General features: G+C 33.9%; 1 protein-coding gene across 1 annotated transcript in view; it reads left to right on the top strand.

Annotated features, from left to right (window-relative positions):
- Window positions 1-13361, top strand: part of SPATA16 (spermatogenesis associated 16) — a 285443-nt gene that overhangs the window by 77962 nt on the left and 194120 nt on the right. Inside the window, exon 3 of the mRNA XM_002716430.6 lies at window positions 1318-1463. Within this exon, the coding sequence (XP_002716476.2) occupies window positions 1318-1463 (146 nt within the window). The remainder of the gene's footprint in view (window positions 1-1317; window positions 1464-13361) is intronic.

Genomic DNA, 13361 nt, shown 5'->3' on the forward strand with positions numbered 1-13361 from the left:
GTCATACTGTCATGAAACCAGTTAGTCAAGGTTGTGTTAATGTTGTTGACAGTTCTGTAAAGTCCCTGTTTAAGACTATTTCTGTTTAAGCTATTTCGCCTTTGTTATTAAGTCCTCCCCTTCTTTAGAGAAAATGCGACACTGTGAGAAAGCTTGTAAGAAATCTCTTCCCCTCCTTTTTTCCCTTTAAGCCTCCTTTAAATGACAAAACTAGGTAATTAAGGTTGTGAATTTTTATTTTTTGCCTTGTTTTTAATGAGCATTTGTCTTTGAGAATAGGATTGTGTGATAGTGTTTAAATGGCAAAAACAAAACATAATTTTGTGCAATTAACAAAGCTACTTCAAGAAAAATAAAACATTTCTTGGTAACACAAAAAATTAGTTTATATCATTTGAGCAGAACTTAAAATACAAGAAATTTTACATGAAAATAAAAATTTAAATATATTAAATCCAAATATAACTATTTCAAGTGAAAAAATGTACCCCAGTGTATGCACAGATGGAAACAAAACAAAACAAAAAAACAACAAAGAATCTATGTCCTGAATAAGGTCACTGAGAGAGGGTCTCCCCACTCTCAGCATTAACCTCAAGAAACAGAAGGAAACCAAGGCAGGGGTGTTGATCTATCCATGTCATATTATTGATACCTTTCAATGTTAGGGATACTATCACCAAATTAATTATTTTCTTCCTTTCCCATTTATCTGTAATGCCCAGAAACCATTGACTTCCTGGAATTTTTATTGAGAATTCCACATTCTTGCCATATTTTTCACATACTGTACTCTCTGCCAATAAATTGTAATAAATTTTCACTTCTTTTTTTCAATAACATCCTAGAGAATATGATTCAGATGCAAATTAACCACCGATCATGTTAATGGTTCTTAGGAGTTTACTTCCGATACCCCTTATTATATTTAATCAAACTTGATAGTGTGCTAGATCATCACTCAGCTGGGTTTTCATAAAAGCACTGATATTTAATATGATTTATGCCTGGCTTTCTATTATTATCTTTGCTTATTTTGTGCTTTATTTTTAAGATAGACATTCTTAGCAAATAACATGCCTTTATAAATCTATCATACTTTTAAAATATCTTACAGGAAGCATTTTACAGTAAAATGTGTCACTTATAGTCAAATCATGGTGAAGAGGAACAATTTAATTAATTTAAAATCAAAATATTAATATTTTACATATAGTGTGGAAAGAGTATAATATATATCCCAGTATGTTTTGTCCATTTAAGAGATAAATTGTATGATAACACTATTAGGCATTTAAAGTATTGTACTTTGTCAAGCTTTGCAGCAAAGGGGCAGCTCTGGGAAAACCCTTGGAAGCGTCTGCTGAAGACATAGCAAGCGTGGCCAGTTTCATTGAGACAAAGCTTGTTACCTGCTACCTGCGGATGAGGAAACCTGAGCTTGCCCTGAATCATGCACACAGGTAAGATAAATACTAATAAGCATCAGTCAGCACTGTCCACACACATGGCGGTACTGTGAGTTTGTCTGTTCACCTTCCATTCCATTTCAATTTAAAACCCAAAAAATGATTCATCTGCTGTTGGATTTATTTCAAACGACAACCATAGAAGCCCCACAGGGAATCTGAAAACTTCATGGAAGAATAGACACATAAGCAATTATTCACAATGCATGGTAAAAGGAAAAGGCAGGTAACTAGTAGAAAATTGCTGCAGGAAGAACAAAAGTAAGGGAGACAATATTGAGGGGTAATCAGGATTTCCAAAATTAAAGAAGATGTGCAGAATGGTAGGAGAGAATTCTGATTAGGAAACATGACTCAAAACTTGAAATTCATGGCTTATTTGTTGACAGCAAAGCTGATTCAAAGGTAACTAGTGTCTTTTGGACAGCTTTCCAAGGGTGCAAAACACTTTTTATATATGTCCACAAAGATTTCTTTTTCATACTTGCAACACTCTTTAGAACGCTGTATCACGAGGTTCACATGTGATTTCCCAGAATCCTCACAGTTACTCAGACATAGCTTTTCTTCCGTAAAAATGTACCTGTCCTGTGTTGTATTTCTGAAAGGTCTTAATCTCATGGGTAATGATCAACTTTAGCATACAGCAAAGATTAAATAATCATACAATATGTTTCAAATAACTCTTTTTTTCTTCAAATTATGATGCCTATATTCCTCCCCGACCCAGCGCAATCTTCTTAGAATTTTCGTGTTGTTCATTTCTGATCTCACTCTATTTGAATACAAACAGAAAAACTAACATCAACATGATAATTCATGCTTTTAGCCACTGGGAAACATAATTATGTGTTATATTAAGACACATGTAAGTGGGAGATTTGTCAGCATGATAAAAGTCATTTACAAACCCATATCAACTAAGATGTAAAAATTCTACCCAAGATCTTTCACAACCCTAACAGTGGGCTTAACTTGATATCAGAATCCTGTGGACAACAAAAAACTTTGATATTCGTAAGATAAACTGCTTGGAAAATAATCCACCATCTCAAGTAAACTACAGAACCCAAAGCAGGTTCCCTTTGAGACCAAAAGAAAATTCTATTTTCTATATTATCTGGAAACATTCATGGAGCCAGTTTCCAACCCAGTATCAGCATTTATGGTCTGTCAAAGTATGTTGTTCCATTTCCATTTGAAAGAAGTAATATGGGAAATGTAACACGTATTTCAGTATGTAAAATTATTGAAATTTCTGGCTACTTGACTGACTTTGGAACATAATAGGAGAAATATTTGAAATTGAGTCTAGCCCAGAAAATCCACAGTGTATGTAAACAATAATAAATTGCAGTGCACTGAAAGCAATTGTATATCACCTTTTCCATGGCTTTCACCTACACATAAAAAGGACCACCAACATGGCCTACATTTTACAAAAACTATCTTCTATATATCAGAATAATCTAATAGGTGTTTGAACCATATTTAGTAATAAACAGTTCATGTCAAAATTTAATTCAGTTTATTAAAACTGAGGATTCAATGATCAGTTTTAATAAGTTCACTATTTAGAATTAGAAACCTTCTGTTTGAAAACTAAGAGTGCTCTTTCAAGATCTTGAAAATTACTGAGTGGAGCAAATTGAATCCAGAAACACATCACCCTAACCAAGTTGTATTTATCTCAGGGACTGAGATAGTTCAACATATACTAATCAACAAATGATGTATATCACAAAAAAAAAGAATAAATGATTAAATTGTATGATTATCCAATAGATACAGAGAAATCATTTGATAAAATACAAAATCCGTAATGATAAAAGTCTTAAACAAATTGGTATAAAGGAACAAACATCAACACAATAAAGGCTAGATATAACAAGCCCAGAGCCAACATTTTGAAACATTTTCACTAAGATATGGCACTAGAAAAATCTGTTCCGTTTCTCCACTCTTAGTGAATGCATTTCCAAAGGTTTTAGCCAGAGCCATTAGATAAGAAAAATAAATAAAATATGCACAATTAGTTGTAAATGATGATGTCAGATTATCCCTGTTCATAGGTGACATGATTCTCATACAAGGCAACCAAAAGACTCCACCAAGAGACTATTAGAAACGATAATTTGTTTAAAAAAAAAAAACTAAATGAAAGATCTCTGCTAGTGAGATCCCAGAGAAAGAACGGGCCATCAAAGAAGAAGGTACCTTTCTCTGAAGGGAGGAGAGATTTTCCACTTTGACTATGACCTTGTCTAAATAAGATCAGAGTTAGCGAACTCAAAAGGCTTCCATAGCCTTGGTAACTCATGACAAGAGCCTACGGTGATTACTGATGCCATAAGCAAAGACTGTCAATTGTTAAGTCAACAACGGGAGTCACTGTGCACTTACTCCCCATGTAGGATCTCTGTCCTTAATGTGTTGTACAATGTAAATTAATGTTATAACTAGTACTCAAACAGTACTTTACACTTTGTGTTTCTATGTGGGTACAAACTGTTGAAATCTTTACTTAATATATACTAAGTTGATCTTCTGTATATAAAGATAATTGAAAATGAATCTTGATGTGAATGGAATAGGAGAGGGAGTGGGAGATGGGAGGGTTTTGGGTGGGAGGGAAGTTATGGGAAGGAAAAAGCCATTGTAATCCATAAGCTGAACTTTGGAAATTTATATTTATTAAATAAAAGTTACCAAAAAAAAGAAAATTACTGAGTGGAAGATATTTAATGATAAATTAAAATGAAATTACCTACTCTATTATGTTGGAGCTTACTTTTACATACTTTTTCCACTGTAAAATGATTTTTGCTTCTGTTTCTGAGTTGAACATTAAGTTAAAATGCAAATCAATAGAGGTTAAACAGTCAATTCATACAATTAATAATGCACTAACTGAAATCATTTTGCTGGGCTTGTCATAGTACAAAACAGCAAAAGTCAGTGCATAAGATTTTAACATTAAAGCTTTTTTAAAGATCCCAGATTTTAAAATAAAGTCTTGGATGTAATCAATAAATATGTTTCATAATATTAATTAATCAGAATATTTAGTCTATAAATATCTTACAACCATTAGTTATACACTGAATGAAGAATTCTGCTTTTATATTATTACCACATTGTGATAGTTGATACTAATCATATATTGAAATTAAAATATTCATTTTTTGCATTTATTTGCATCTGCTGAAGTATCCTTTTCTTAATATTATGTAAATATGGAGTCTACTGCATATCTTTAGGAGACTTGTTAACACAAAAATTTGCTTAAAAACTATCAAGTATTTTGTTTCTCAAAATAATAACTGCATATTGTTTTGTCATGTCGAAGACTAGAACAATAGCTTCATGGTTTTATGAGCAATAAAGATACATTTTGAAATTAAACAGCCACAGATTGCCATTTAAACAAGAGTAATAATTGATACAAAGGCTTCAGAAACTACTATTTTCATAAACAGCCTTTTTTCTTCTCATAACATAAAAGAGGCAAACATGGATACCTTCTTTGCTTCAACCCAAAGTGATGACTAGAGTCACCAGTCACAGTGACTCTGTGCTTACTTCATCAAACTGGTAGCCCTATATATCAGTAGATGTTTTGAATGTTCCCAAGAGTAATTTCCAATCACTGGTATCATATCGTGAAGATAAATTCTGCTACCACCCTTTTCCTACCATGTAATTACATTTTGATGTACATAATTTTAAGAATTCTATTGGTGCATGTCACTGTTTAGCATATACTCCAACTTTAGTTCTTTCATTTTTGTTTCAGAATTTTGTAGCTACAAGATGGCAGACAAGATAAGTCTACAGTCATAAATATGTGTAAAATATCCTATTTTATATTGTTATATAATTATGACATATTCATTTGTTCATTCAATAAGCATTTATTGTATGTCCACCAAAAGCCTGTCCACTTTCTAGGAAGTAAGAAGAAAGTTATAAACAGGAACTACATAGTGCTTCTACAGCCCAAAAATAGCAAACTACATATCAGTAAGTACATGATATATAAAGAGTATAATAAATGCTATGAAAAAAATAAACATAATTTCATGTTGCAGGGGCAGCATAGTATATGGAGTCAGAGCACAGAGTCTGGAATCTGACTGCCTAGGTTGAAATTCTGACACTGCCATACACTAGTTAGCCTTAACTTAAATTTATATAAAATTACATCATAATAATATGATCTACTTCATAAATGAAATATTACAAAGGCTTTGTGAAAATTAAATAAAAATGCATGGATTTGTTTATGCTATAACAATTATGGGTATCAGAATATCTTCCTTCTGTTGGTAACTATAAAACTGGAGGAAATATGTGAGTATATAGCTTTGGCCATTTAACAATATTTACAGTAGGACTTTGGTCCTCAGAGGAGGAGAAATATACACAGTGAAGTTGAAAGTCTTCAGATTTTTGTTGGAATTATTTTTCTGTTGTAATTCTAGGACACGGTGACCAAGTGGAACTACAGTCATACTGAACTCAGGAGGCAGAAATTAGACTGCTAGGTTGCCAAAAATATATACATAATTTATATGGCATGTGGCCAAAGAAGCGATAGATGTGTAAGATAGTTGGGAGACTGTATGCTGCACAAGAATTCACCATAGGTTCTTAGTCAAAACATCAGTCATACCTTTTTGGAGTGAGACTCCATGTCAAGGAGATTTTCTGATATAGATCTAAATACTAAATGGAAATGCTGAATGACCTGCAGTACTGGAATATCTTGAAGTATAAGGGTGAATGAAACCACTGTGTACATTCAGCATTCAGTTGTGAACCAGGAAATTATACTTTAAAATAAGGACCATGACCTACAGAAGGGACCAAACCAGTAGGACTAAGTTCAATACTAAAGTAGACCTGTATTAATAAAAACTAAAGTCAAGATTATAAAAATAAGGATATCTGACATATAACTCTCAGGTGAGGAAGAGCAAAATCTTGACACAATTTCAGGGAAGATAGTATAATCTATATTTCCCCAAAGTTTCACCCATAATGTCTAACATAAAATTAAAAATTACTATACATTCAAAGAAGTATGGCAATGAGACTGATACTTAGGAAATTAAGCAATCCTATATTCCCCAACATTAGTTCTTCCATTTTATAAGTAGACCACAAGACAACCTAGGTGTTAAAATTAGCAGAAAAGGATTTCAGCAAAGCTATGAAAATATAAATACTCCTAGAAATAGACCACAAGACAACCCAGATGTTAAAATTGGAATAAAAGGATTTCAACAAAGCTATGAAAATAATTTCAAGAAACTTAAAATAAAAATCATGAGTGAGTAGATATCTATCAGTAGATAAATATAAACTATGGAAAAGAAGCAAGTGGAGATAGGGATAAATTAGTGAAATATGTGAAATTTAAATATTTACTAACTGACCATAACATCAAGTTGGAGATTGTTTATAAAGGAGGCAGATAATGAATGGAAGACAAAGAAGCCAGTAGAAATTACCTAATATGAAAAAAAAAAAAAACAAGAGGGAGAGATTTTTTTAATTAAATTCTTCAGTGACCTTCCTCGGGGACAATAGCAAGCAATCTAATATACATGTAATCAGAATCCCAGAGGAAGAAGAAAAAGAATGAGAGATAAAAAAATAATTTTTGGAAGTTCCCCAAAATTAATTAAAAAAGAAAGACTGTGAGACTCAGATTTGATGAATACAAAAAGAACCACATTTTGAGGCATCATAATCAAACTATTGAAAATCCAAGATGAAGACAAAATATTGAAGGCAGCCAGAAAATTTACCCAAAGGCAAACAATGATACAAATAATAGGTGACTTTTATTCGGCAACTGGATATCAAATACAATGAAACAACAGTTTTAAAGTTCTGAAAGAAAAATGTCAATTGGAATTCTATTTTCAACAAATATTCTTCAAAAATGAAAGTGAAATAAATCATTATATAGAGTTGAAAAATTTATCTATGTCAGAATTACACCCTGAGACTGATTTGGAGGTGTGTTCTCACTGAAGGATATGAGATTGAAACATGAAATTATAAAAATGAATGAAGCATTATAGAAATGATAAATAAGGGAATAACTAAAAGTTTTTATAAAAAATTTAAATTAATATCTAAGGGGAAAACAATATTTCAACATATACACAAAATTAAAAATAGCAAATTATAGTACTATATATATTGATACAAATTTTGACTATAATATCACAGGGACTTATGAGAGTAAGAATAAATGGAATTATACTACACTAAAATTTTTCTTTTTATTTATATAAGGTGAACAAATTCTTACATTTCATAAATACACATTTAAGAGCACAGGGATACTTTACACACTACCCTACCTGTCACCCACACACACACCCTCCTGCCTCTTTCCTATTATTTTAATTTTTACAATGACATTGTTTGAATTTATTTTATTATCATAAGATTAACACTCCACTCTGAATTCAACAAGAAGAAAACACTGTTCCTCAACAGTAGAGACAAGAGCTGTAAACAATAATCAACTCTCAAAATGCCAATTTTATTCAAATACACTGTACTTTTTGTACTCTGTTACCCAGAAAAGGGAAAACATACGATATTTGTCTTTTGGGGACTGGCTTATTTACTAAATATAATGGTTTCCGTTTGTATCCATTGTATGGTAGTAAAATAGATTTCATTCTTTTTTATGGCTGAGCACCATTCCATGTTGTATTTATACCACATATTTTAAAAAAAATAATTTATTTATTTATTTATTTGAAAGTCAGAGTTACACATAGAGAGAAGGAGAGGCAGAGAGAGAGGTCTTCCATCTGCTGTTTCATTCCTCAGTTGGCTGCAACAGCCAGAGCTGCGTGAATTGGAATCCAGGAACCAGGAGCTTCTTCCAGTCTTCCATGTGGGTGCAGGAGCCCAAGGACTTGGGCCATCTTCTACTGCTTTCCCAGGCCATAGCAGAGAACTGGATAAGAAGCAGAACAGCTGGGACTTCAACCGATGCCCATGTGGGATTCCAGCACTGCAAGTGGCAGCCTTACCCATTGCACCACAGTGCCAGCCCCACACATTTTATTTATCTAGTCATTGGTTGATGGACATCTGAGTTGATTATATATGTTAGCTAATGTTAGTTGAGCTGCAACAAACATGGGGTTACAGATAATTCTTGCATATGCTAATTTCATTTGATTTGGGTAAATTCCCAGGAGTGGGATGGCTGGGTCATATGGTAGATATATTTTCAGATTTCTGAGGACTCTCTATACTGTCTTGAACAATGGTTTACATTCTCACCAACAGTGTATTAGGACTCCTATTCCCCACATCCTCATCAGCATTTATTGTTTTTTTTTTTTTATTTCTATATGAGAACCACTCTAACTGGGCTGAGGTGAAACCTCATTGTGGCTTTTATTTACATTTCCCAGATGGCTAGTGATCCTGAACATTTATTCATGTGTCTGTTGGCCATTTGAATTTCATCTTTTGAAAAATATCTGTGCAAGTCCTTTGCCCATTCCTTAACTGAATTATTTTGTTTTCCTTGAGTTTCTTGAGCTCTTTATAGATTCTGAATGATATTCCTTTATCAGTTGCATACTTTGCAAATAATTTCTCCTATTCTGTCATCTGTCTCTTCACTTTGTCTTTTTTTTTTTTTTTTTTTGACAGGCAGAGTTAGACAGTGAGAGAGAAAGAGACAGAGAGAAAGGTCTTCCTTTTTCCGTTGGTTCACCCCCCAAATGGCCGCCACCGCTGGTGTGCTGCGGCCAGTGCACTGCGCCAATCCAAAGCCAGGACCCAGGTGCTTCCTCCTGGTCTCCCATGCAGGTGCAGGGCCCAAGCAATTTGGCCATCCTCCACTGACTTTCTGGGCCACAGCAGAGAGCTGGACTGGAAGAGGAGCAACGGGACAGAATCTGCCACCCCAACTGGGACTAGAACCTGGGGTGCCAGCGCTGCAGGCGGAGGATTATCCTAGTGAGCTGCGGTGCCAGCCCTTGTCTCTTCACTTTAAGTGGTTTTTTTTTGCAGAGCAGAAGCTTCTTAGCTTGATGGAATCCCATCCCTCTATTTTTGTTTTTACTGCCTATGCTTCTGGAATCTTTTCCAAGAAGTCTTTGCCTATGTCAATTCTTGTAGTTTTTCCCCAATGTTTTCCTCTAGAAATTTGGTTGTATCAGGTTATAGATTTGATTCATTTTGAGTTAATTTTTGTATGAGTTTTAAGATCTTGCTTCATATTTCTCACGTATACCTGCAATTTTCCTAGTACCATTTATTGGAGAGACTGTCCTTTCTCCAGTGATTGATTCAGGTCATTTGTTAAAGATTACTTGATTGTAGATTCTCGTGGGTTAATTTCTGGGGTTTCTATTCTGTTGTATTGGTGTACATGTGTATTTTTTTACCAGTACCAGGCTGTTTTGATTATAACCAACCTGTAGTCAGTCTTGAACTCTGATATTGTGATGCTTCCAGCCTTATTTTGTTATTTAAGATTGCTTTAGCTATTCGGGGTCTCTTCTGTTTCCATATTAATTTTACAATTATTTTTTCTAGATCTAACAAGAATTTAATTGGTATTTTGATTGGGAATGCATTGAATCTTTAAATTGCTTTGGTAGTATGGGCGTTTTGATTGTGTTAACTCTTCCAATCCACGAACATGAAAAATTTTTCTGCTATTTGTTTCTTCTGGTTTTTTTCTTTAACATTTTGTAATTTTCATCGTAGAGATCTTTGACATACTTGGTTAATTTTATTCCAAGATATTTAATTACTTTATAGCTATTGTGAATGGAATTAATCTTAGAAGTTCTTTCTCATCCATGGCATTGTCTATGTATACAAAGGCTATTGATTTTTCTGTGTTGATTTTATATACTGCAACTTTAGCAGATTTTTTATTAAGTTTTTTATTTAATGAATACAGATCTAATATATACAACTTTTAGGAATATAGTGTTTCTTCTCTCCATTCCCACCCTCCCACCTCCACTCCCATCCCACCTCCTACTCCCTCTCTCATTCCATTTTTCATTGATTCATTTTTTAATTGACGTTATATACAGAAGGCCAATCCTATATTAAGTGGAGATTTCCACTGTTTGCACCGACACAACACACAAAGTATAAAGTACAGTTTGAGGATAAGTTTTACCATTAATTCTCATAGTACACCTCGTTAAGGACAGAGGTCCAACATGGGGAGTAATGCACAGTGATTCCTGTTATTGATTTAACAATTAACACTCTTATTTTTGACATCAGTGATCACTCAAGACTCTTCACATGAGCTACCAAGGCTATGGAAGCCTTTTGAATCCAAAAAACTCTGTCGATATTTAGACAGGGCCATTTGCAGAGTGAAGGTTCTCTACTCCCTTCAAAAAAAGTATATCCTTTGATAACTCCTTCTTTCCACTGGAGTCTCACTTGTAGAGATCCTTCATGTAGGTTACTTTGCCACAGCCTCTTGTCTTTCCATGCCTGAAATGCTCTCATGGGCTTTTCAGCCAGATCCAAATGTCTTAGGGCTTATTCTGAGGTCGGAGTGCTATTTAGGGAATTTGTCATTCTATGAGTCTGCTGTGTGGCCTGCTTCCCATGTTGGATCATTCTCTCTTTTTTAATTCTATCTGTTGTTATTACCAGACACTTGATCTAATTTATCACTTTTGAGTTCCAATAGTCTCTTAATAGAGTCTTTTGGTTCTCTGTTGTATAGAATCATGTCATGTGCAAAAAGGGATAATTTGACTTCCTTCTTTTGAATTTGAGTCCCTTTGATCTTTTTTATACCTAATAGCACTAAGACTTCCCAAACTGTACTGAATAGTAATGGTGAAAGTGCTCATTTTTGTCTGGTTCCAGATCTTAATGGAGTTGCTTTGAGCTTTTCCCCACTATATAAGATGCTCACCATGGGTCTGTAATAAATTGCCTTGATGGTGTTAAGTAATATTCCTTCTATACCCAAATTGCTTAAGGATTTATTACCAAAGAATGTTGTATTTTATCAAATTCTTTTTCTGAATCCAGTGAGATAATCATATGGATTTTATTCTTCAATTTGTTAATGTGATGAATTGATTTGCAAATGTTGAACCATCCCTTCATAGCAGGATAAATCCCACTTGGTCTGGGTAAATGATTTTTCTGATGTGTTGTTGGATTTGATTAGCTAGTATTTTGTTCAAGATTTTTATAACTGTGTTCATCAGTGATATCAGTCTAGATCACTTTTATTGTTACATTGTTTTCTGGTTTGGAAATTAAGGTGAAGCTGGCATCATACAAGGAGTTTTGAAGGATTCCCTCCCTTTTATTTTAATTAATGGTTTCAGAAGAATTGGAATTAGGTCTCCTTTAAAAGTTTGGTAGAATTTAGCAGTGAAGCCTTCTGGTCCTGGGATTTTCTTTGTTGGGGGAGTCTTTATTACTGATTCAGGCTTCATCATGGTTATTTGTCTGTTTTAGGTTTTCTGTGTCTTTTTTTATTTGACAGATAGAGTTAGACAGTGAGAGAGAGACAGAGAGAAAGGTCTTCCTTCTGTTGGTTCACCCCCAAAATGGCTGCCATGGCCAGAGCCACACCGATCTGAAGCCAGGAGCCAGGTGCTTCCTCCTGGTCTCCCATGCAGGTACAGGGGCCCAAGCACTTGGGCCATCCTCCACTGCCTTCCCAGGCCACAGCAGAGAGCTGGAATGGAAGAGGAGCAACCGGGACTAGAACCCAACACCCATGTGGGATGCTGGCACTGCAGGCAGAGAATTAACCCAGTGAGCCATGGCACTGGCCCCTCTGTATCTTCATGACTTAATTTTGGTGGATTCTAAGTGTCCAGGAATCTCTCTATTTCTTCTAGATTTTCCTGTTATTGGCATATAGCTCTTTGTGGTTCCAGATGATTCTTTTTATTTCTGTGTCATCAGTTATTACATTTCTTTTTTCATATCTGATTATTGTTTTCATTCTTCTCCTACTTTTTATTGGTTGGTTGGGCCAATGGTGTATCAATTTTATTCATTTTTTCAAAAAACCTGTACTTCGTTTCACTGACCTTTTGTATTTTTTGTTTGAATTTTGTTTATTTCTTCTCTAACTTTAATTATTTCTTTCCTTCTACTAATTTTGGGTTTGATGTGTTATTGTTTTTCTAGGCCCTTCAGATGTATTGATAGCTCTTTTATGTGATGACTTTCCATTTACTTCATGTAGTCAGTAATTGCTATAAATTTCCCTCAAACCTGCTTTTGTTGTGTCCCATAAGTTTTGATATGTTGTAAATAGTTTTGAAATCCATCAATATTTTTTCATGATAAGCATTTTTATTCAATTTTTAGAAGATCCTACATGGATTTCAAATTTTTGCACCAATATGCAATTATCTTCTAATTCCATTCCCCACAAAATTTTGAAGTACTTTCATATTAGCGGTTATTAAAATAAGGCTCAATAAAATCTTGAAATCTTAACAAAGCTTGTTCTCTACCCACTATCAGTAGAAATCTACTGACTTCTACAAGCTAGAAAACAATAACAGTAAGATATCAAGAAAATATTTCCAAATTCTCAAAATTTAAATAATGTACATTTAAATAACTAATGAGTCAAGATGCAAGAAAGTAAAACAGCCAAAGGCATGGACTTAAACCCATGCCTCATCATTTCCTAGCCTTGATTTCACCAGTGACTTTAATTTACCTCTATTTTATCATCTTTGAAAACAAACAAACTGCTTGCTTTAAATCATTCTTGAGTCTCAAAACATATTAGGTTTATATTTTATTTCAATCTCACCAATAATTAATAATTTCACCAGTACAGATAGTTGTCAAAGGTAGTAACAGTAATAA

This window comes from Oryctolagus cuniculus, chromosome 4, assembly GCF_051225735.1.
Source record: "Oryctolagus cuniculus isolate XC-2025 breed Fujian yellow rabbit chromosome 4, ASM5122573v1, whole genome shotgun sequence".
Lineage (NCBI taxonomy): Eukaryota > Metazoa > Chordata > Mammalia > Lagomorpha > Leporidae > Oryctolagus > Oryctolagus cuniculus.